Source organism: Vidua macroura, chromosome 30 (assembly GCF_024509145.1).
Source record: "Vidua macroura isolate BioBank_ID:100142 chromosome 30, ASM2450914v1, whole genome shotgun sequence".
Lineage (NCBI taxonomy): Eukaryota > Metazoa > Chordata > Aves > Passeriformes > Viduidae > Vidua > Vidua macroura.
The window spans coordinates 1,879,788-1,903,846 of record NC_071600.1 but is presented as its reverse complement, the minus strand read 5'-3'; the positions used below and the strand labels follow the sequence as shown (position 1 = coordinate 1,903,846).

The 24,059-nt window shown below is 54.4% G+C and overlaps 1 protein-coding gene and 2 pseudogenes across 1 annotated transcript; 1 reads left to right on the top strand and 2 right to left on the bottom strand.

Annotated features, from left to right (window-relative positions):
- Positions 1-24,059, top strand: part of LOC128820668 (uncharacterized) — a 1,438,581-nt pseudogene that overhangs the window by 113,665 nt on the left and 1,300,857 nt on the right.
- LOC128820667 (uncharacterized) overlaps positions 1-24,059 on the bottom strand; it is a 2,212,279-nt pseudogene that overhangs the window by 1,426,851 nt on the left and 761,369 nt on the right.
- LOC128820768 (uncharacterized) lies at positions 18,604-19,056 on the bottom strand. The gene is made up of 2 exons (XM_054001601.1): positions 18,930-19,056; positions 18,604-18,818 (listed from the first exon to the last, which is right to left on the bottom strand). Exons 1-2 carry the CDS (start codon positions 18,951-18,953, stop codon positions 18,612-18,614), a joined length of 231 nt encoding a protein of 76 aa, XP_053857576.1. The 5' UTR covers positions 18,954-19,056; the 3' UTR covers positions 18,604-18,611.

Below are 24,059 nucleotides of genomic sequence, written 5' to 3'. Positions count from 1 at the left end.
GGGTATGGGATATCACTGAGACACTGCCTGGGCTGATTCAGCCCTCTGATTATTACCCACTGCTGATACTCCAGGCTGGCAGTGATGAGATTGAAAAGAGAAGTGTCAGGGCAATTAAAAGGGACTTTATGGCATTGGGTCAGGTGGTTAATAGGACAGGGGCACAGACAGTCTTTTCCTCAGTCCCTTTGGAGTCTGAGAAATACAGTGAAAGCAAGAGGAGAGCTGACATTATCAACGAGTGGCTCAAGGGTTGGTGTCATCGGCAGAATTTCAGATTCTTTAATCATGGGGCAACTTTTACAGCACCTGGCCTGCTTGGACCAGACGGGCTCAATCTTTCTGTGAAGGGCAGAAGAATTTTAGCTCATGAAGTGGCAGAACTTGTTGAGAGAGCTTTAAACTAGGTCTGAAGGGGGAGGGAGATGCATCTGGGCTGTCTGGAAGCAGGCCCAAGGGTGGTAAGCCTGAGTTAGGGGGGAAATCAGCAGCCCAGCTGAGGTGCATGTACACCAATGCACGCAGCATGGGTAACAAACAAGAAGAGCTGGAGGCCATGGTCCAACAGCAGAGCTATGATGTAATTGCCATCACAGAAACGTGGTGGGATGACTCACATAGCTGGAGTGCTGCACTGGATGGCTGCAAGCTCTTCAGGAGAGATGGGAAAGGGAGAAGAGGTGGAGGGGTGGCCCTTTATATTAGGGAGGGTTTTGGCACCATAGGTATTGAAACGTATGAAGCTGAATGTCTACAGGTGAGAATTAAGGGGAAGGCCAACAAGGCTGACATCCTACTGGGAGTCTGTTATCGTCCACCCAACCAGGAAGAAGAGGTGGACAACTCATTCTATAAGCAGCTAGAGAATGTTTCTGGATCATCTCCATTTCTCAGTGCAAAATTTCTCAGTGAGAAATTTCTCCATTTCTCAGGGCGACCTGAGAAGGGAGGGGGGAATGCACCAGCACAGGGCCCATGGAACCATGGAGACACTGAGGGGACTGGTGGGATCATGGAGACCATTGGGACACTATGAGGCCCCATGGAATAAGCAAAGCATTGGGACACTGTGAGGCCTCATGGAACCAGTGAGACCATTGTGACCCTGGGGGTCCCCACGGAACCAAGAGGACCATTGTGACACTGTGGGGCCTTGTGGCACCAAGAGGCCTTTGTGACACTGCAGGGCTGCATGGAACCAAAGGCCCATTGTGCGGGGCCTCGTGTCATCAGTGGTCCATTGTGACACTGGGCAACCAAAGGAGACCTTTGTGACCCTGCAGGGCTTCATGAAACCAAGGGGCCATGGTGACATAGAGGAATCCCATCAAACCAAGGGTTCATTTTGACACTGCACGGCTGCATGGAACCAAAGCCCCAGGGTGACACAGAGGGGCCTCGTGTCATCAGTGGTCCATTGTGACACTGTAGAGACAAATGAGACCATTGTGACACCGCAAACCACCAGGGTCCAAAGGTCCATTGTGACATTGTGGGCCTCATGGAACAGAGGAATCACGTGACACTGTGGGGCCTGGGGAACCACAGAGACCATTGTGACACTGTGGGGGGCCCATGGAACCAAGGGAACACGGAACAGGTCTGGCTGGTTTGGCCTCCCAGGGGCCACCTGACTGGTCCAGCTGACCTTGGCATGCTGAGGGGCTCTTCTCATCTGTTATTGAAACACTAGGGCTCTGGGATTTTCTTCCTATGGAAAAGAACTGTCCTTCTCCTCCAGGCACCCTTGGCCAGAATTGGGATTTCTCCTCCAAATTTCTTTATCTCCCGGCATTGTTCCCATGGGAATATTGCCAGGACAGGTCTGTCTGGCAATGGTTTCATGAAGGTCACTTTCCATCTGTCCCTAAAACATTTGGGGTCTGTGCTTTTCTTTTTTTATGGGAAAGAACTGTCCTGCTTCTCAAGGTGCCCATGGCCAAGATTGGCTTCCACCTCCAAAATTCCCAATCTCCAAAGACTGCTCCCAGACAAAATCTGCCATTCCTCACAAGTCTGGCTGGCCTTGGCCTAGTGAGGCTCTCACCTGCCTTCCAAACACTGGGACTCTGGGCTTTCCTTCCTATGGAAAAGAACCATCCTTCTCATCAAGGAGCCCATGGCCAGAAATGGGATTTTACCTCCAACACTGCCTGTTGTGACAGACTGGAGGAGATTGTTGGCTGGAAACATTTCGTGTGTGGGGGAGGAAGGGGCAGGTCCAGCCTTGCCCTGCCCTGGAACCCCAAACCCCCCAGAGCCTCTATCCCAGCCCAGCAGTGGCTGCCAGTCCCTGGCACAGCACAGGCAATGCTCCACAGCCACCTCTGGAGCCCCAGCCCAGCTCCTGAGTGACCAAATGACCCCAAGTCCCACCTGGGGAAAGGGCCCAGGAACAACAAGGGGTATTTTAGGCTCACCACAAGGAAAGCACACATCTGGACCCTACCTCCTCTTGGAATTTCTATCTGAACACTGCTGGAATCCAGGAGTTGGTAGCTCTGTGTGTGCTTCTCTAGATCTTGTCTTTTTCTCCTTCTGTCTCCTATTTCTATCCACTTGCAAATATTGGTTAACTTAAAATTGAACAGGCTTAGAGTTGGTGAAGTTGAATGGGCCAAGTTAATGTTTTGAGAAGTGTTTTTTTGTTGACTGAATGTCCTATTAAACCTTTTACCAAAGTTTCTCTGATTTTCTGAAGTTCCCAGCAAAGTCTGTTTTGTTGTCTGGAGCTCCTGAGAATGTCTTGCTGGTATTTCTCCACCGTGTCCAGCTCAGAAGACACAAAAAATTGCAATTCCTTTTAAATGTCTCCTTGAGAGAGTTGTTTGGGGGATGGGGGTCAGGGCTTGTGTGTCCTGCTTGGCACAGCCCAGGCAGGGCTTTCACAGCCCCATCCCACACTCCATTTCCCAGCTGGAGCCGCTGCTGCCTCTGAGTTCTGCTGCCCCAGCCCCAGGGACGCTCTCCTTGTCTGCCCATTCCCCCACGGTCTCTGGGCAGGGATGGCCTCAGTGGGGGCTGCTGACATCCTCAGCACCTTGGAGGCTGCTGCTGGATTTTACTGCTCCAGAGGCTTCTCCAGCCTTCAGCTCTTCAGTTCAGGAATTCAGTGCCCCAGGGCTCATTAACGTTCAGAACACCTTGACAAGCCATGCCTCTGGGAATAATTTAAGTTTTCAAATCTTTTGTGGTTAATTAGACAGATTTCAGAAGCCTATTGCAAGTGAATACACTATATTTAAAAAGACAGTGAGAAAGATTTTTTAAGTCCTGTATTGTTTTTTTTTTTCCTGTTTATACATTGATATGTGCAATCTCCAATTGATTCTAAATCCAAGTACCTCCTCATGCAGTTGGAATAGATATGCAAATCAAGACCCTTCATGGCTGACAATCAATCAGACTCTGTCCCTACCCCCACCCTACCATTTCCCCCATCCAAGCCCTGGCACTCAGAGCAGCCCTGTGCAAATCTGAGCTCCCTCCAGCCCAGGCTGCACCTGCAGCTTTCAGCTCCTTGGCTCCGACTCCCACCTGCTTTCCCTGGAGAAGGAGCTGCCCGAGACACAGAGGGATGTTCATTTCTTGTCAGCCAGCAAAGCCAAGGGAAGGCACAGCTCCATCCAATGCTAAAGTCATTCCTCTGCTGGCTATTAAATCCACTGTGCACAGCAGACAGTCTCAGAGCAATGGAAAACACCTTCTGTGCCCAGCACAGATGCCAAGGTGCCCCCAAACCCTCCCTGCCCCGATTCTGCCCAGATTTGCTCTTTGCACACACGAGTCACAGGCTGAAGTCAGGAGCTCCCTCCATGCCCAGGGAGAGGAAAAGAGGGAAAGTGGATGAAGAGCTCTCCTGTGCAGAGCCAAGGTCCAAGTGCCCCTGCAGTGGGAACCACAACTCACCAGGTTTGTGTCCTTTGGGCTCATGGCCTGGTGACACTCAGAGGCACAGAAAGGTTTCTTGCCAACAAACACAAGTTGAACATTGGAACAGTTTAATAACCATCCCAGCTCTTCCCTCAGCTCTCTGGGATGTCCCAGCAGCATCTGACATGTCCCCCATCCCCAAGGGATTTCTGTACAGGAACAGTTTTAGACAGAGACATAAGAAAAGGTAATTCTGTGATAGATATCAACACAACGAGACTGTTGTCTAATGTGATATTTATTTGAACTTCAGAAAGATTGGAAAACTCCCTGAAGCTCAAAGCATGAAACCAGTCAGTCGAGAGGCACTTGAATGACCAGAAAACATCTGGAGGGGGAAATCTGGGAGCTGCAGGAAGGGCATAGATGCACCTGGTCTAGTGAAGAGATGGACTTAGTCACGGCCATTTAAACAGGAGAGCTGGAAACACCCGAAGGAATAGGGAGAGGAAATAATAAACAGCATATTGGTGACACAAGTAGAAGGCAGGATCAGTATTTCTCCTCCTGCCATCACTACACCTCCAAGATATTCCTGTTCCTGGAGGAAAAAAAATTACTGTTTCTTAAAAGTACTCAAGCGACCCAGATAATAAAATGTACTTCTATATTATGAAATGTACAAGTTCTAACACCTGTGCCCCTTTCCAGGCATACATCAGCTGTGTGCCCATGAACAGGCAGTGCCACTTGTGCCCTGAGGTGCCGAGCTGGGATTGCATCTCTCAGAGAGGAGCTGAGGGAGAGCAGAGCACCTTGCAAGCTGCAGGTCCCTGCCAGCCCCGCAGGGCTCCTGTGCCATCAACATCTGCTCTGCTCCAGGCTGAAACAGGGCCCAGCACGGTGCCGGGATCATCCGAGAGCTGAGGTGTGTGCTGGAATTCCATGCCCTCGCCATGGCGCAGCAGCCCTGCATTTCCCTGCTCCAGCCTTGGTCTCCAGCACAGCCATGGAGGCTCTTTGGGCTCCTGAGTGTTCCTGCAGCCCCCAAGGGCAGCTGAGCTCTGCCTTTGGCACAGTCAGCCCTGGCCAGCGCAGGCCACGCTCAGCAATTCCTTGTCTGTGCCCGGCCTTGCTGCCAGCCCCGGCAGCGGCTGCGTGGCCCCTTGGTGGCCCTGTGCTGGCCCAGCCATGGTGCCACAGCCCCTGTGCAGGCCCAGCCCAGGACAGGAGCATTGCGGCTGGGAACGGCCCCTGTGCCGTGGTGCCCACGGCAGCCTTGGGGCTCTGTGCCCCATGGCCTCCCTGCTGGGCAGCCTCTGCCAGCTCCTGCCCAGCCCGGGGCACCTGTGGGGCTGCACAGACAGCCCTGCCCCGGGCTCTGCCGGCCTCTGGGCCAGCAGAGAGGCCGGCCAGGGCTGGCCATGGCCGGGAACAGGCCCTGAGCCCCGCAGCAGGATGGAGCTGGGCCACAGCCAAACTCAGCCCAGGCCAAAGCTGGGCTCAGCAGCCAGGGCTGCCAAGGGCTGGGGACAGAGGCTGGCGCTGACAAATGTCCTGGGCCCCCTCCCTGCTGTGTCCATGCCCCCAAGGGCACAGAGCAGCCTCCTCTCTCGGGCACTTGCCTGTTTTCAATGCCTTGCACAGGCGCTGGCCCTGCCCCACAAGGCCTGGGCTGAGTCCTGCCCCTGCACGCTCAGCCAGGCTGAGATGGACACTGATGGTTTCTGGGCCAGGCTCTCGCAGCCCAGCCCAGCTCCCTGCAAGCTCTGCCAGCTGCCCTGAGCTCTGTGCAGCACCAAGGGCCTCTCCCCAGCACAGCCCAGCCGGCTCTGGCCCCACAGCTCTGCTCAGGCCAGGCTGCTCTGGCCACTGGCCCCACGGCCTCAGCCCCTGCCAAGGGCACAGCAGCAGCTGCAGCTCAGCCAGGACTCAGCCCCAGCCATGGGGGAAGGGGCTTGCCCAAGGCACAAGGAGGCTCCCTGGCTGCCCTGCTCCCCTCGGCCTCAGCTGCTGAGAGCTCTGCAGCCCCTGCTGCCATCCCATCTGCCCAGGCCAGCACAAGAGCCCCGGCCTTGGGGCCCTCCAGAGCTGCTCCTGCTCCAGGCCCAGGGCCCATCCCAGAGCTGGGGCAGCCACAAAGCTCTGCCCATTTCTGCTCATTGCTGCTCTGATGGGGATGGATCCTCAGCCCCTTGGAGGTTGCTGATAAATTTTACTACTCCAGAGGCCTCTTCTTTCTTGAGCTCTTCAGTTCAGGACTTCAGTGGGAAATGGTCATAAAGATTTCTTCAAAACATCCAAACAAGAAAGCCTATAGGAATAATTCAGGTCTTCCATTCTTCTGGGGTTAATTAGACCGAATTCAGAAGTGTATTCAAAGTGAGTATACTATACAGAAAACAATGCAGACAGAATTGTTCTTTTCCTGTTTATGGATTGATATCAGCAATGTCCAATTGATATTGATCCCCAGCACCTTCTAATGCAGTCTGAATAGATGTGAAAATCAAAACACTTCATGGCTGACAATCAACAACACTTAGTCCCCACCCCCTCCCCAGCATTTCCCTCATCCAAGCCCTGGCACTCAGAGCAGCTGAGGAATGGAGTCACATCCAGGGGTGTCCCCAGGGCTCAGGATTGGGGCCAGGTCAGTGAAATCTCTTTATTGCTGATCTGGTTGAGCCATCGAGGGCACCCTCAGGCAGTTCCAGGTGAGCCCAGGCTGGGTGGGAGTGTGGCTGTGCTGGAGGGCAGGAAGCTCTGCAGAGGGATCTGGACAGGCTGGAGCCATGGGCCCAGGACAATGCGATGAGGTTCACCAAGGCCAAGGGCCGGGTCCTGCCCTGGGCTCACAACCACCCCAAATCCCTGGCCGTGCCCTGCCCCTGGTCCCCACAGCCTGTCCTGTTTCCTTCATCCCTGCATTGCCAGGGACTTTCTGGGACAAGGCAGCTCTGCTCTGGGGATGGAGGGAGCTCCAAGTGCCACCACTGGAGTGGGAACCACAACTCATCAGGTTTGTGTCCTTTGGGGGTCAGGAACTGGTGAGACTCAGAGGCACAGAAAGTTTCTCTTCAGGGCCAACAGACCATGGTAGAACAGGACACAATTTAATAACAATCACGCTCTTCCCTGAGCTACGTGCAACGTCCCAGCAGTGTCTGGTGAGTCCAGCATCCACAAGTAATTTCTATACTAAAATTAATTTTAGACAAACGTGGTTCTGTGATAGATATAAACACAATTAAGTTCGTGTATCAGGATGCTGGTCCTGGAGTGGAGGCAAAACAGCTCAAACAATTCCTGATTTGCAACATTGTCAGTGGTGGATGGAGAAGGGAGGTCAGGCTGCTTTAGGGTTTTCTCCCACCAGGCCCCCGGGGAAGAGCCTGGCTCTGTGTTCTCCATCCCCTCCTCGCTGGCACTGCCAGGCTGGGATGAGGAGCTCCTCAGCCTTCCCTGCTCCAGGCTGGACAAGCCCAGCTCCCTCAGCCTCTGCTCACAGCCCAAGGGCTCCAGCCCCACCTTGGAGGCCCTTCCCTAAGCCTGCTCCAGCTGCCAGACATCTTTCCTGCCCTGGGGAACCCAACCCAGGCCACAGGGACCTGGATAATCCACGTCCTTGATGTCCTGGTCACACAGCCCTGGCCCCATTTCCCCGTGTCAGGCTCTGGGGTGGATCCTGTGGAACATCCTTTGGTGGAGGCTGTGGCTCCAGGTGGACCGGGGGGGATAGCGGGGGACAGGGACCCCGCTGGGCATGAACAGCATTGGAGTTGTTGGGAGAAACTGTGAGGGGGAGCTGGGGCGGAGTGACCAACCCAGTGACCTCACACAGCCCTCCTGGGATGTCACACAGCCCCTCTGGGATGTCACAGCCCATTCTCTAATGTCACACAGCTGGTCTCTGATGTCACAGACAACTCTGGGATGTCACAGCCTGGTCTGTGACCTCAATTCACCAGATGATAAATTGTCTCCAGCAGGTGATCTCACACCTGGAGCTTGTTCTCCAAAACCCCAGGACTATGGAAACCACACAATGCCCATTGTGTGAGAAGGGGAGCTGGAAGTTCACCAGCCTCAGTGCCCTGCCAGCTCAGCCAGGCCCACGGGAACATTGGGGTCCACGACCACCAGGGACCACCAGAGAGACCCCCAGGACAGAAGAGAGCATGGGTAAAGGGGAGGGGAAATATGTTAATGATTTTGGGGAAATGATTATCAGATGTATGTTTAGTCCAGGACAATCAATGAATAAGTGTGCAAAATACAGAATATGAACAGAAACTTTCCTGCACTCAGCATGCTCGGCTTTGGGAGGAGCTATCCCCCGTGAATCCGGCTGAATAAAGAATGCTGCTTCTTAATGCTGCATTGGTGTGAAGGAGTTTTCTGTTTTACTGAATTTTTGGTAACGCTCCACTCCCAAGGAAAGCTCTGTCTCCTGCTGCTCACAAACAGAGAAGGGCTGGTGGCAGATGTGGGGGTCAGAGGCTGCCTGGGGCACAGTGACCATGAAATAATCGAGTTTTCAGTATTCTGTGAAAGAAGGAGGGGCAGCAGAAAATGTCCACACAGGAATTAGGAAGGGCAGACTTTGGCCTATTTAGGATGCTGATTTGGGGAGTAGCAAATCAGGTACTGATTTTTTTAAAGGGAAACATCCCATAAAAACAAATGGGTACAGGAAGGATGGACACGTTTCAAGAATGTAATCTTAAGGGGGAAGGAGCAGCCTGTCCCAGTGTGGCAAAAGATGACGTGGTGATGGAAATGACTGTCCTGACTGCCCATGGAGCTTTTGTGGGAAATGAAGGGAAAAAAGGACTGGCAACTCTGGAAGTGTGTAAGGATGTTGTAAGGTCATGAAGAAAAAAAAGGAATGAGGTGAAATCTCAATTAGTTCTTAACCTGGCAGCTTCTGGAATAATAATAGAAATCATTTTTATAAAAAAATATATAGCAAAAAGAGGGTGAAGTACAACCTCTACTCATTCTTGAAAGCAGTGGAGAATAGAGCAACTACAGATAAAGAAAAGGCTGAGGTACTTCACATCTTGTTTGTCTCAATTTTCAATATATGGACAGGTTATCCTCAGGACAAGAGTTCTCCTGAGCTGGCAGATGGGCACAGGGAGCAGAACAGCCCCTGTAATCCAGGAGGAAGCAGCTGGTGACCTGCTGAGCCACTCAGATGCTCACAGGTGTATGGGATGGGATGGGATCCATCCTAGGGGGACGAGGGAGCTGGTGGATGAGCTCCCCAAGCTGCTCTCCATCATTTCCCATCAGTCCTGGCTCAGCAGGGAGGTGCCAGAGCACTGGAGGTGCCAGTGTGAGCCCATCCCCAAGAAGGGCTGGAAGGAGGATCTGGGGAACTCCAGGCCTGTCAGCCTGACCTCGGTGCCTGGCAAGGTTCTGGAACAGATCACCTTGAGAGCCATCACAGGGCAGCCACAGGATGGCCGAGGGGTCAGAGCCAGCCAGCGTGGATTTAAGAGGGGCAGGTCCTGCCTGAGCACGCTGATCTTCTTTTATAGCCAGGTGACCCAGCTGTGGATGTGGGAAAGGCTGTGGATGTGTCCATCTGCACTTCAGCAAAGCCTTTGACACTGTCTCTGACAGCATTCCCTGGAAAAGCTGCAGCCCACAGCTTGGGCAGGTTCCCTCCTGGCTGGGAGATGGAAGAGCTGGCTGGAGGCTGGGCCCAGAGAGTGGTGGGGATGGTGCTGCATCCAGCTGGTGTCCAGTCCCTGCTGCTCTCCCCCAGGGATCTGTGCTGGGCCCAGTCCTGTTTCACATCTTCACTGATGATCTGGCTGAGGGGATCGAGCCCACCATCACCAAATTTGCAGATGACACCAAGCTGGGTGTGAGTGTGGATCTGCTGGAGGGCAGGACAAGAAGACACAGCCTTGAGCTGCACCAGGGGAGGTTGAGGCTGGACAAGAGGAAGAAGTTCTTCACAGAAAGGGTGAGTGGGCATTGGAATGGGCAGGCCAGGGGGGAGGTGGCAGAGTCACTGTCCCTCTGCAGTGGCACTTAGTGGCATGTCTGGGTGACAAGGCGGTATTAGGGCATTGATTGGACTTGATGATCTCCAAGGTCTTTTCCAGCCTGTTTGATTCTGTCATTCTGTGATGATTGGGACACTCTGGGGCCATTGTGACACTGCGGGGCCTCGTGGAACTGAGAGGACCAGAGTGACACTGTGCAGCCCCATAGAACCAGGGCTCCATTGTGCTGCTCTGGGGCCAAATGGAACCAGGGAGTTCCCCGTGACACTGGGGCCTCGTGGAACCACAGAGGCCATTGTGACACTGCGGGGCCTGGTGGAACCCAGGGGTTTCACCATTTGGACACTGCGAAACCAAGGAGAGCATTGGGAGAGTCCAGGGCCCAGTGGAACCAAGGGGCCATTCTGACACTGCGGGGCCTCACGGAACCAAGGGGACATTGTGACACTGCAGGACCTTGTGTAACCAAGGGGCCACTGTGACACTCTGGGGCCTCAAGGAATCTGGAAGGCCGTTGTGACAGTGTGTGGCCTTGTGGAAACAAGGAGTCCATTGTGACACTGAGGGGACTTGTGGAACCCCAGAGAGCATTGTGACAGTGTGGGACCTCATGTGACCATGGGGCCTTTGTGACACCCTGGGGCCCCATGGAACCAAGGGGCCACTGTGAAACTGGGGCACCAACGAGAACATTGTGACACTGTGAAGCCCCATGGAACCAAGGAGTCCATTGTCACATTTTGGGGCCCCATGGAAGCAAGGAGACCAGTGTGACAGTGCAGGGCCTGGTGTAACCAAAGGGACATTGTGACACTGAGGGGCCCCATGTAACCAAGGACAACTTTGCAGATGACACCAAGCTGGATGTGAGTGTTGATCTGCCGGAAGGTAGGAGGGCTCTGCACAGGGCCCTGGACAGGCTGGATCCAGGGCCCAAATCCAACAAGGTCAGGTTTAACAAGTCCAAGTGCCAGGTCCTGCACTTTGGCCACAACAACCCCTGCAGCGCTCCAGGCTGGGGACAGAGGGGCTGGAGAGCAGCCAGGCAGAAAGGGACCTGCAGGGACTGATGGACAGCAGGCTGGACATGAGCCAGCCGTGTGCCCAGGTGGCCAAGAAGGCCAATGGCTCCTGGCCTGGATCAGGAATGGTGTGGCCAGCAGGACCACAGCTGCTGTGCCAGCACTGATCTGCCCCCAGCTCTGCACACAGACATTGCTGCTGCAGCCCCAGAGAAGCCAACAAAAGGGCATCTCTGCAGAAAACTTTGCTGGGAGATCTTTTAGTTCCTTTAAAGCCACCAAGAATGCATCCCCTCATTTACACAGTCTGTGGCCACAGGGAACGTGGAGAGAAACAAAATGAGAAATGGAACAATAATACTTCTTTGTGGACAATCTGAAAAACCTAAAACAAAGGAAGAAGAACCTCCAAAATGAAACCAAGTAGAAGTATCAAAGATGAGTTTTATTCTAAGTTATTTGCAGAAACTGGCAAACAGTTTAATGTCCCTGAAAGCATCCAGTCATCAGTCTCCTCACTGTAGCCTTGAGCTCCTGGTTCCTCAGGCTGTAGATGAGGGGGTTCAGGGCTGGAGGCACCACCGAGTACAGAACTGACACTGACAGATCCAGGGATGGGGAGGAGATGGAGGAGGGCTTCAGGTAGGTAAATGCCCCAGTGCTGATAAACAGAGAGACCACAGCCAGGTGAGGGAGGCAGGTGGAAAAGGCTTTGTGCTGTCCCTGCTCAGAGGGGATCCTCAGCACAGCCCTGAAGATCTGCACATAGGAGAAAACAATGAACACAAAGCAGCCAAATGCTGAGCACACACTAACAGCAAGAAGCCCCAGTTCCCTGAGGTTGGATTTGGAGCAGGAGAGTTTGAGGATCTGTGGAATTTCACAGAAGAACTGGCCCAGGGCATTGCCATGGCAGAGGGGCAGGGAAAATGTATTGGCTGTGTGCATGAGAGCATTGAGAAAGGCACTGGCCCAGGCAGCTGCTGCCATGTGGGCACAAGCTCTGCTGCCCAGGAGGGTCCCGTAGTGCAGGGGTTTGCAGATGGACACGTAGCGGTCGTAGCACATGATGGTCAGGAGGGAAAACTCTGCTGAGATAAAGAACATAAAGAAAAAGAGCTGTGCAGCACATCCAGTGTAGGAGATGGTGCTGGTGTCCCAGAGGGAATTGTGCATGGCTTTGGGGACAGTGGTGCAGATGGAGCCCAGGTCGCTGAGGGCCAGGTTGAGCAGGAAGAAGAACATGGGCGTGTGCAGGTGGTGGCCGCAGGCTACGGCGCTGATGATGAGGCCGTTGCCCAGGAGGGCAGCCAGGGAGATGCCCAGCAAGAGGCAGAAGTGCAGGAGCTGCAGCTGCCGCGTCTCTGCCAGTGCCAGCAGGAGGAAGTGGCTGATGGAGCTGCTGGTGGACATTTGCTGCCTCAGGAAATGGATTTCTGCTGTGGAGAAAAATACAGGGCTGAGTCAGGCCACATTTCTATAAGGAAAATATATTGCATATCTTATGGCAATTCAGCTTTCAGGGTTGCTCTTTTCAGGATCACTTCTCTGCATTCCCCTCACCTGAGCTCTGGGTTTTGCAGGCACTGAGAGCAGGGACTCACAAATGGGCTCAGGATGATTCCTTCTTCTTGTGTAGTGAGAGGCAACTGAGAGTGCTGGCTGATCTCCAATTAAATGGACTTGTGAAACACCAAAAAGATTTTCAGCTCTGCTGTTTGCAATTTGCCCATCTGAAGAACTGAGCTGAGGGAGTTCCTTTTATTTGTTCATCCAGCTGCAGCTGCCACAGTTAGGAGTGGCTGTGGGTGTTTGAAATCCCTGACATTTCTAATGCACTGCAGGTGAAATCATGTGGGTGTGAGAGGCACAGGGATGGTCTCTCAGTGCAGGGACAAGGGAGCAGCTCTGGCCATCAGGGCTGTTCTCAGCTGCCCCTTGCTGGCAGCTTTGAGCTGAAGGAGAGGCAGCCAGAGGAGTTCCCCTAGAGAGAACCAGGGCAGTGCTGAGAGCAGAGGGCTCTGGGCTCAGAGAGCAGATGGACAGAGCCCTCGCCTTCTCTCAGGGTGCCTCACTGGGATCTCAGCTGTCTCCTGCCAGGCTGGTGCACAGAGGGATCATTGCAGCTGCTCAGGTGCAGCTGCCCAGCAGCATTTCCCTGGCCCTACCACTGAGCTGTCTGCTCCATGGGGATCCCAGGCAGCCCAGAGACAGCAGGGGAGAGCTGTGCCCTTCTGGAGGGCACCTGCAGCCCTGCAGGACACCCAGGGAATCAGCTGAATGGCCCCTGAGGGCACCTGGGCACTCTGCTCACACAGACACATCTCCACAGCAGCATCCAAAGGGTCCCTGCCTGGACGGGCACCTGCCACCCCCAAACCCTGGCACTGCCTCAGAAAACACAATGGTGGCAACAAGGACAGCACAGGCACCTGGGCATGGCATTGAAATGTCACACTGCTCCTGCCAGGGGAGGAGGGACACTGAGACTGATGGAAATCAGGGGCTTGTCCTTCCTTGCCTGGGCTCTGGCTGCTGCAGGGGCAATGCACAGCCGAGCCCCTGTGGGATGAGGGCAGGAGCTTTCCTTAGGATGGGAAAGGATCCTGGGGAGGAGCTGCAGGGGGAAGGTGTCAGAGCCACAGGGACAGCAGGGAGGTGCCAGATCCCCCTGCCCAGCATTTGTGGCAGCAGCTCCCTGTCCCTCCCTGCCCGTGTCTCTGCTGAGGGGAGCTGTTCCTGCCAGAAGTGTCTCCCTGTGCCCAGCTCTGCTCCCTGCCAGGGCTCACAGAGCCCATCCCCAGCCCACGGCCCCGGGGCAGCTCTGCCTGGGCAGGGACCTGTCCTGTGCCTCTGAGGGGGCAGCAGGGAAGCCCCGCTCTGGAGCTTGTTCTGCTCCACACCAGGACATCCAGGAGAGCCACCCTGACAGGTCCTGTCAGTGCTGGCATTGTCAGAGACACTTCCAGGAACTCACCTGCATTGCTCTGCAGCCAGAGACTCACCGTGTCCAGGGGCTGTGCAGATTTCTCCCCTGATGGGGACTCTCCTGTCCTCCCACCCCAGCCTACCTTTAACCTCGTTCTCACTGCTGCTGCCTGCCCTTACTGCCTGCAGGTACTGCCCTGTCTGCCCTATGGCCACCTCCTCTGCACCAGAGGAACTGGGAGAGCCCTTGTAAAAGACCATGGAAACTGTGAGATGGCCCAGCCTTAGGAGATCCCTCCAGGAATGGAATTTTAACTTTCCTAGAGGCACAGAATTATTCATTCAAACCCTGTGAAGATTTCTGCTGCAGCGAGGGCTCAGTCACCCTCCCAGCCCAGGCTGCCTCTCCTCTCTCTGTGCCTCTGGGCTGTGCCCGCGCTGGCTGCAGGCAGTGCCCCAGCCCTGCTGGGCTGGGAGAAGAGCTGCTCATCCAGAGAAATGTGCTTTTGAAGCTCTGCTTGCTTACCAGCATCACCCTCTGTGCCAGGAGCCTGGCCCAGCTCAGCAGCACAGACACAGCACAAGGACTTGAATGAGCCTCTGGGGCTTTGTGCTCAGGCCCTGAACATCAGGCCCTGAGAGGCAGCTGCAGAAACCTCTCCAGAACTCCAAGTCAGAATCCAACTCCAAAGTTTCTTTGACTTTTAATGGGTCCCACTGAGAGACACGAGTGAGAAAGTGTCCCCAGGTTCCAGGTACAGCAGAACAGTGGAGGCAGTGATGACAGGTGGGGCCAAGCAAGGGAAAGGTGTCTCTGGTGCTGAGCAAACCTGGATGTGTTTCAGGAATACAAAGGGCCAAGGCCTGAGCCCCAGCCCCTGGCAAGGCAGATCCTGTCCCTCCCTCATTGCTCAGGGCTCTTCCCGGGATGGGCACTGGCATGTGGGGATGTGCAGTGCCAAGGGCAGGACCATGGGGCGGCCCCTGCCAGGCTGCTGAGCAGGGACAAGGAGGCACTGAGGCCCCAGGGCTGCAAGGGTCACTTGTCCCCTGGTGGCCTCAGGCCCAGGGCCAGCAGCCATGGCCAAAGTGCTGCACAGGTTGGCTCTGTCAGGGCCTTGCAGCTGCTGCACATGCCTGTGCCCTCTGCAGCCCAGGCTGTCCTACGGTGTCCCTGCCCTGCGCCTCTGTCCCTGCAGGCTGTCCTCATCCCCCTTTACATTAATCTTTTCTTCTTCTGGCTGTTCTCTACTATGTCAAAAGGATCCACAACCTCTGAAACCACCCTTCAGTCCCTCGCAGGGCTCTCCTCTGCTGTCCTCACTCTCCACCCCACTAAGCACAGAGCTCCTGTGTCCCTCTATAGTGGTCAAATGCCAGAGACCAAGAGTACCTGGACAAGAGGGACAGTTCTTTTTTACAGGAAGGAAACCACAGAACCCCAGGGTTTTGAATGCACATGAGAAGCAGTCACCAGAATCCAAGGCAAGCCAGACCTGTCCATCCTTGCAGCTTTTGTCTGAAAGCAACCTTTGGATATATGGGGAATTTTGGGGGTGGAATTCCATTTCTGCCGTGGGTTCCTGGCCTGGAATGACAGTTCTCCATAGGATGGAAAGGGTGGAGCCCCAGTGTTTCAAAGGCTGTTTAGAGGTGGCCTCAAGCTGGCCAAGGCAGCCAGACCTGTTGTCAGGGAAGAATCCTTGGACAGACAGAATTTGGGAGGCCAGACCCCACTTTTGTCTATGGGCATCTGGATGAGAAGGACAGTTCTTTTCCGTAGGAAGGAAAGTACAGAGCCCCAGTGTTTGAAAGACAGATGAGAGCTGGCCCCCAGAAAACCAAGGGAACCTGAACAGTCCTTGCAGGTTTTATCTGGGAGCTATCCATGGATATAAGGAATTTTGGAGGTGGATTATAAATTTTGGCCATGGATGCCTGGATGTGAAAGATAGTTTCTTCCATGGGAAGAAAAGCCCAGGCCCCCAGTGCTTTGAAGGCAGGTGAGAGGTGACCCCCAAGAGGCCAAGATCAGCCAGAGCTGTCTGTCCTGGCAGGTTTCACATGGGAATAATCCTTGCATATAATCAAATTTGGAGGAGGAATCCCAATATCAGCCATGAACCCCTGGAGGAAAAGGACAATTCTTTCCCAGAGGAAGGAAAGCATGGAACTCCAGGGTTTCAAGGGCTGATGAAAAGCGACCCTCAACATGCCAAGGCCAGCTGGACCAGTCAGGCGGCCTCCAGGAGGCCCAGCCAGCCAGACCTGTTCCATGTTCTTGGATCCTTAGACCCCTGCAGCATCACAATGGCCCCTTGGTTCCATAAGGCCCTGTAGGATCACAGCAGATTTTTATTTCCATGAGGCCCAGTGATATCACAATGGTCTCCCTGGCCCCACAGTGGCACAATGGCCCCTTGCTTCCATGAGGCCTTGCAGTGTCAAAATGAAATCCTTGTTTCCATGGGAATGAGCAATGCCACAATGCCCATTGGTTCCATGAGGTCGCAGAGTCTCAAAATGGCCCCTTGGTTCTATTGGGTTCCCCAGGATCACAATGGCCCCTTGGTTCCACCTGGCCTGGATGTGTTACACTGGCCCCTTGCTTCCATGGGGACCCGCAGTGTCACAATGGCCCCTTGTCCCCATGAGGCCTTGCAGTGTCACAGTGGTTGCCTTGGTTCTGTGAGGCCCTGTGGTGTCACAATGGCCCCTTGGTTCCATGGGGACTCGGAGTGTCAGGATGGTCTCACTGGTTCCATGGAGCCCCGCAGTGTCACAATGGTCTCTTTTGGTTCCGCAGTGTCTCAATGGCACCTTGGTTCCGTGAAGCCCTGAGGTACGGAATGGCCCCTTGGTTCCATTGGGCTCCTCACTGTTACACGAGTCCTTGGTTCCACGGAGCCCTGCAGTGTCACAGTGCTCTCCTTGGTTCCATGGTGCCACACAGGGTCACAAGGGCCCCTCAGTTCTACAAGGCCCCACAGTGTCACAATGGCCCTTGCTCCCATGAGGCCGGGCCATGTCACAATGGTCTCATTGGTTCCACGAGGCCCTGCAGTTCCACAATGGCCCTTGAAGTGTCACAATGGTCTCAGTGGGTTCCCCCGCTGGTTCCCAATGGCCTCCTTCGTTCCATGGTGCCCCGTAGTGTAACAATGGTGTCCTTGGTTCCACAGTCAGAATGGCCCTGTGGTCTCGTGGAGCCCCACAACCCCTTATAGAGCCCCACAGTGTCACTGTGATCCCCTTGATTCCATGAGGCCCTGCCGTGCTACAATGACCCCTTGGTTATACAAGGCCCTGCAGTGTCACAACAGCCCCTTGGTTCCACTGGGTCCTGAAGTGTCATAATGGTCTCCATAGTTCCATGAGGCCCCACAGTGTCACAATGGACTTTTGGTTCCATAAGCTTTCGTATTGCCAATAGCAGTCTCCTTGGTTCCACAGTGTCACAAGGGACCCTTGGTTCCATTAGGTTCAGTAGTGTAACTTGGATGCCCTGATTCCATGAGGCTGTGTGTGTCACAGTGATCTCCTTGGTTCTGCGTCCTGCTGTGGCTGTTGTGTAACACTGGACCTGTGGTACCATGAGGTTCCACAGTGTCACCATGGTCCCTTTGGTTCCACAAGGCCTTGCTGTGCCACAATGGATCCTTGGTTCCATGAGGTGCTTGGCCTCCCACAGCTCCTCACAGCCCCTCACGGCCCCTCACAAACCCCTCACAGCTCTTCATGGCCCCTCATGGACCCCCACAGATCCTCATGGCCCCTCACAGCTCCTCATGGCCCCTCATGGACCCCCACAGATCCTCATGGCCCCTCACAGCCCCAGTCATGGGGCTTGTCCCAAAGGAAAAGGGGTCGGGCCCTGCCTGTTCTTTAATTTCAGTCCCTTCACAGCAACAAGTAAAGAAAGGCTGAAATGGAGCCTTTCCCCAGCCTTTCCCTCTGGGTTAACTGCGGGCTGAAGCTCTGTGCTGGCGCTGGCCCGAGCTCCAACATCCCTGCAGCCCCATCCCTTTGCTGTCCCCCCGTGTCCGTTCCCTGTCCCCGAGTCCCCCCCGGCTCTGGCAGCAGCAGCAGCCGCCGCACAGTGGGTGCCGGCCCGGCCCCCCCAGGGACCTCCAGCCCCGGCAACCCAGAACAAGTGGAAACCACAACTGTGCAAACACCGCTTGTGCCCAAAGGAATTGCAGAGAACTGAGATTTTAAAAAGAAACAGTATTTTTTCCCCAAAGATTGGCAAAACTTAGGATTTACAGAACATGTTTCATTGCAACAATCCTTAGAACAACAACAATCTACAGAACATATTTACATGGGTCCTTACAGACTAACAAACTTCCTAACATATTTACATGGGTGCCTATACAGTAACAAACTTCCAAACATATTTACAGAAAACCTCTAAACTTCAGAACATATTTACAGAGGGGTGATATCTGTGGCCCTCATCTCCATCGGTCTTTGAAGAAAGGCCGCAGCAGCGCTGGACTCTGCTGCCAGCAGTGGCCCAGGTGGGCTGGCAGCTGGGCCCCAGGGGCTGGGACAGGGCTGGCAGGGCTGGCATGGCCCCAGGCAAGCGCAGGGCAGGCCGGGGCTGCTGCTTGTGCCACCACAATCCAGGGCCCCCTGCGGGCACCGTGTCCCTGAGCGGGGCCATCCAGCCCAGCCCCAGCCTGGCGTCAGGGGACACACTCTGCCTGTGGGCTGGGCGTGGGAAGCATCTGCCTCTCTTGCTTCTGGGGCTCCATCTTCATCCAAGGACCATGGGCTCCTCCTCATCCTTCTCATCGACTTCCATCTCCTCCATCTTGTCCTCCACATCAATGTCCATCTCCTCGATGTTGTCCTCCACGTCGACTTCCATGTCCTCGGCAGTCTCTTCCGTGTCCACCTCCATCATTTCTTCCCTATCCCGCACCATGTCCACTTCCATCTCCTCCACGGTGTCTCTGGCCATCTGCAAGAGGCAGCACAATCTCACGGTGGGCTTGCTGTCCCACACCATCCATTCCCACATGGCTGCAGCCTGCCCAAGCAGGGTGCCCCCCTCCCTGGAATGGCACTGTACCTCCACTGGGGCAGCAGTGCCCATCCTGCCGGGATTGGCTTCAGAGCAGGCAGCAGCAAAAGCCCAGGCAGCAGCAACAGCTCAGCACTGATGGGCAGAGCGAAGGGAGAGGGAGAAGTGGCCCTTGGCAGCAGCTGAAGTGTCTGCTGCGCTCGTTTCCAGGTCCTGGGCCTTCCACCTGGAACACTCGGGGAGCTGTGATGTCACAGAATGGACATTTAAAGGCCATCCAGTCCAATGCCCTACAGTGACCAGGGACAGCATTGACTAGGTCAGGTTGCTCAGAGCAGGAGCTTGAGTGACTGCAGGGATGGATGTCCACCTCTCTGGGCAACCTGTGACGGGGTTTCAAAACCTAGAGTGTAAAAAATGGGTTTCTTTCGTCTAGTCTGAATTGACCATCTTTTAGATTAAAACCATTCCCCCATGGTCTGGTCACAAAAGCCCCTACTAAAAATTCTGTCTCTTTTGCAAACCCCCTAAGGTACTGAAAGGCAGCAATCAGGTCTCCCTGGAGTCTTCTCTCTTCCAGGATGAACACCCTCAGCTCTCCCAGCATGTCTCCAAAGCAGAAGGGTTCCAGCCCTCAGAGCATTTTGTCCCTCCTCTGGACTAGATCCAACAGAACCATGTCCTTCCTGTGCTGGGGACCCAGAGCTGGATGCAGTACTCTGTTATGGTAGAGACGGAGACAATACAAAGCAACACCCTCCATTTACAGAAGGCTTCAAACCCTGTTTTTATTCTAGCATGCATGCTTTTTCTACGTTCTCACAAAGCTCATAAGTTTTCTCATTGGTCACGAGAGACAAGCCAAGTGCTGATTGGAATAGGCAGTTGCGGGTTTCTCTTATTTATCCTTCTTGCTTTCTTGGTTTCTATGTCAACGACCTTGGTAGAAAATTCTTTCAGGGGTAAACATGGATCCTCTTATCAAACTTCTCTCTGGCTCGCAGAAGTCGCTGTAAAAGGTGGGAATCTTTAAAATCAGAGGGTTTTGGGAAAGCTGCAAAAGGCAGGCCTCAGAGACAGCGGAACTGTAAATAGAAAAAAAGCAGTAGCTGTAAGATTTGTCAGCAGAAAAATTACATAAGAAGTGGAAAAGTAAGGACAAATAGTACAATGGTCTGTGTATTAACGCTTGGCTAGAATAACTCCCTAAGCTACAGAAAAGTATCTCTAGAAAGATATTAGGAAGTTCTAAGCTTACTAATGGAGCTCTGTGCATTGGGTTTTAAGGCTTACAATACAAATAGGTATTGTAATTGAAAGAAATAATTCAAACAAATATTGTTTTAAGAAAAGGTACGTGTGCTTATAGTGATTGGAGAAATCTATTGTCAAGATGCTTTTGCTTTGTGTGATTGGTCAAAGAGCTTTTAAAGTCAGTTGTACCATTAAGTTCTTTGTCTGCTGCTGGGGATGTGAGCTGCTGGCATCTGCCCATTGTCATAACCATGGAATGAGACTGATGCTGGAAAAGAACCAGCTCGAGACGCGTTCCTCAGCAGTCCCGTCCCGTTGGTGATTTGTACATAGAGCCCCGGCCAGCAATATAAAACATCTTCCACAGTACTCCAGGTGGAGTCTCAGCAGAGCAAAGAGGTGGAATCACCTCCGTCAACCTGCTGGGCACTCTCCTTTGCATGCACAAGGCTGGCTCATGTCCAGCCTCTCATCTAGCAGCAGCCCCAAGTCCTTCTTGGCCGGGCTGCTCTCCATCCCTTCATGCCCCAACCTGTGAGACCAGCTGGGCTGGGACTGTGTCACAACCCTGGGACAGAGCTGTTGGGCAGGATGAGATCCCTGCCAAAGAAGGCAGATCCCACTCCCCACACAACTCCAGCCTGGCCATGAGGTCACAGCAGGCTCTGGGGTCACAGCAGGCTGAGGTCACAGCAGGCTGTGAGGTCACAGAGGTGCCAGAGTCCCGTGGTTGCACAGCACCACAAGGACCGAGCAGTCAGTCCTTGAGCACAGCTGTTGCGGCAGCAGCGGCGGTGGCAGCAGTGGTGCTGACATTGGGACAGCGGTGTCAGGACAGTGGTGGCAGCAAGAGCTGGGGACTGGCAGAGGGCAAGGCACCATGGCCCTTGCTCTGCGCCTCTTCCTCCCACTCCTCCTGGCCGTGGCCCTGCCTGCCAGGGCTGCCCAGGCTGCTCCGCTGCAAGTGCGGAGAGCAGGTGAGCCGGGAGCCTGGCTCCCCTTTCCCGGGACAGCGCTCCCTGCTCCCTGGGAAGTGCTGGGGGATGGTTTTTCCCCTGGGCTTTAGGGAGGGTTTCCTCTGTGGGAGGGAGAGAGCCCCCATGGGCCCTGGGCTGCTCCAGCCGCCCTCCCAGGGATGTTGCACAAGGCAAGGAAATCGTGTGGAGAGTGGCCAGGAGCCAGCCCAGAGCTACCCAGGCCCCTGTGCAGCTTTGGCCATTCTCATCTGGCCCCCACGGCCTTACCCGACCCCCTTGCAGTGCCCTGTTCCCAAAGGCACAGGGGGATCCCAGCAGACCAGGAAATGGTTCTGATCTCTGATCCCTTCTAGGTTGGGATGGTGACATGGCTTAACCGGATGCCCCACTGGATGACAGCTTGAATCTCTTGGAGAATGCTGGAGGCAAGTTCTCTGTGTGCCTTTCCTGAGAGAATAATCAGTGCCTCATTTCCCTTAGCAGCATCACAGGGTTGAAAGATTCTGGAAAACTTGCCCGGATCCATTCTGGATGCCTGAGGGATCCCACAGAATGGCTGTCAGTGGCAGGAAGGAGCATTTAGCTGTCCATCTTCCTTCCGTGTGCAATTCCAGTGTGCGCTTCCGTGTGCTCTGTGCAGCCAGGAAGAAGAGCAGAGAGGGAAGGGGCCGGGCCCAGGGCTGTGCCCCGGGGCTGTGCCTTTTGCAGCTCCTTTGCGGGCCCCGGGGTGCCTGAGCTGCTCCGGCTGCTGCTGCCAAGCCCTGGCCCTGCCTGGGGCTGGGTTTAGAGCTGCTGGCAGCTCCAGGGAATCCTTTCTCCCCCGACAATGGCCCTGCAAGGGGCTCCTTCCATGCCAGTGTGGGGCCACCGCAGGCACGTGGTCCCCCTGGCCCTGCTCCTGAGTGGAAGGCAGAGCTGAGGGAGTGCTTTGGAGGGCACCAATCACCCAGGGGCACTCACTGCCACTCTGGCCTGAAGGGGACATGGAACAACTTTCTGTTAAGGTCCTCCTCCATGGAAGAACGCAGACACTGGAGACAAGAAATCCCTGGAGGCAGCCAGACATCTGGACCAGATGCTGAGTGATCTGGAGAGACGCCGTGGTGGGTGCATTTCCCTCAGCCTTCCCCTGGGACTCAGCAGCTGGGGGCTTTCCCTGCACATCTGGACACGCCGTGCCCGGCACAGCGGGAAGGGATCCATGGCAGCCTGGCTGCCCCGCTGCTGCTTTCCTGCCCTGCAGGGCTGTTTCCCAGCCTGGCCTGGCTGCAGCTTCTCCCCAGCCTCTGCAGGAAGGCATTTGGCATCAGCTGGCAGGGAGCCCAAACTGCACCATGGGCCCGAGATGCCTGCAATTTCCCGGTCTCCGGGTAGATCAGGAATGGCACCTGTTTGTAGAAGGCAGTGGCCTGGCCAATCCCAAAAGTTTTGATGATTTCCTGAACCATGAGTTTGTCCAGTATTGCCTCTTGAAGATGCCATCTCCCAGAAGGGGAACGGCTCCATCTAATGCAGCTGTGCCTCTTCCTGTCTCCAGAGATGAAGCGAAAGGCTGTGCTGAAGGCAGCATTTCCTGGAGGAAGCAGTGGCCCATTGGCAGCCCCTGCTGCAGGAAGTGAGGCGATGCCAGGCACAGTCACAGCAGGTAATTGCTGAGGCTTGAGCTGCCATCTCTGCTGTGTGGCAGTACCTGCCCTCCAGGGATGTTGCACAGGGCCTGCAAAGAGTGGGGAGAGTGACCTGGAGCCAGCCCAGAGCTCCCCAGGCCCCTGTGCAGCTTTGGCCATGGCCATTCTCATCTGGCCCCCACAGGCTTACCTGAACCCCTTGCAGTGCCTGTTATAAATTGGGGCGAATAATTTGTTCAGCCTTTCGAGAGTTAATGAGAAATTTATTGATTATAGCAAGCGATGGCAAGCAAACAGCGCTGGGTGCAGCCGGGGAGTCTCTGCTCCGCAAACGGCTCACTCTGTTTCCCCCTTCCCGCAGTCTTTTTATACTCTCTTTCTTCCGTGTCCGCGGTATCTCTGGGTGTACTCTGCGCTTGCGCACTCTGTTGCTAGGGGGTCGTCTTCTACTCTCTGTTGGACGTTTGAAGAAGGCTCCTCTCTTCTTCCTTGGTGAAAGTCCACGGCCCTGTAATGGTCTTTTCCATATAAGGTTATATGTTATATGCACCTAAGTTCTAATTACACAACCAGGTAAAGGAATCAACATACTAGCTAGTTTCTGTCTGGCAGTTTTCTGTTATCTACACAAGGCTTCTCCTTTCTGTCTTGATGAACAAAGAGTCTTCTCTAACTTATCACAGTGCCCAGTTCCCAAAGGCACAAGGGGATCCCAGCACACCATGGAAATGGTTCTGATCTCTGCTCCCTTCTAGATGAGCATGCTAGCAAGGCTTCTCCAGCAGCTGGGATGGAAGATGGTTTGGAACCCTTGGGAGCTTCTGCAGGTAACTTCTCAACTTCCCCTCAGTGAATAATCGCTGACAACCTGGCAGGAAGCAGGTGACAGAAGCTCCTGTGCCTGTTGAGTTACAGGTGTGTCTGCAGGGAGGACTTTTCAGGCTCCTTTCCTGGTTGCTGCGCACAAGCCCGGCTCCCATCGCAGGGGTGAGTTGTGTGTCCCTGCTGACCCCACAGGCTGAGCCATGGTTTTGTGGGATCCATTCCGGGGGAAATGGACACGCATTCTCTTAAGGTGCGCCGAGAGGGAGGAACAGATCTACTAAACACATGAAGTCCCTGGAGGCATCCAAACACATGGACCAGATGCTGAGTGATCTGGAGAGACGCCGTGGTGGGTTCATTTCCCTCAGCCTTCCCCTGGGACTCAGCAGCCGGGGGCTTTCCCTGCACATCTGGACACGCCGTGCCCGGTGTGAAAAATGCATATTTTATGATTGGCTTTTCGCAAATGTTTCAATGAATATTATATTTGTAAT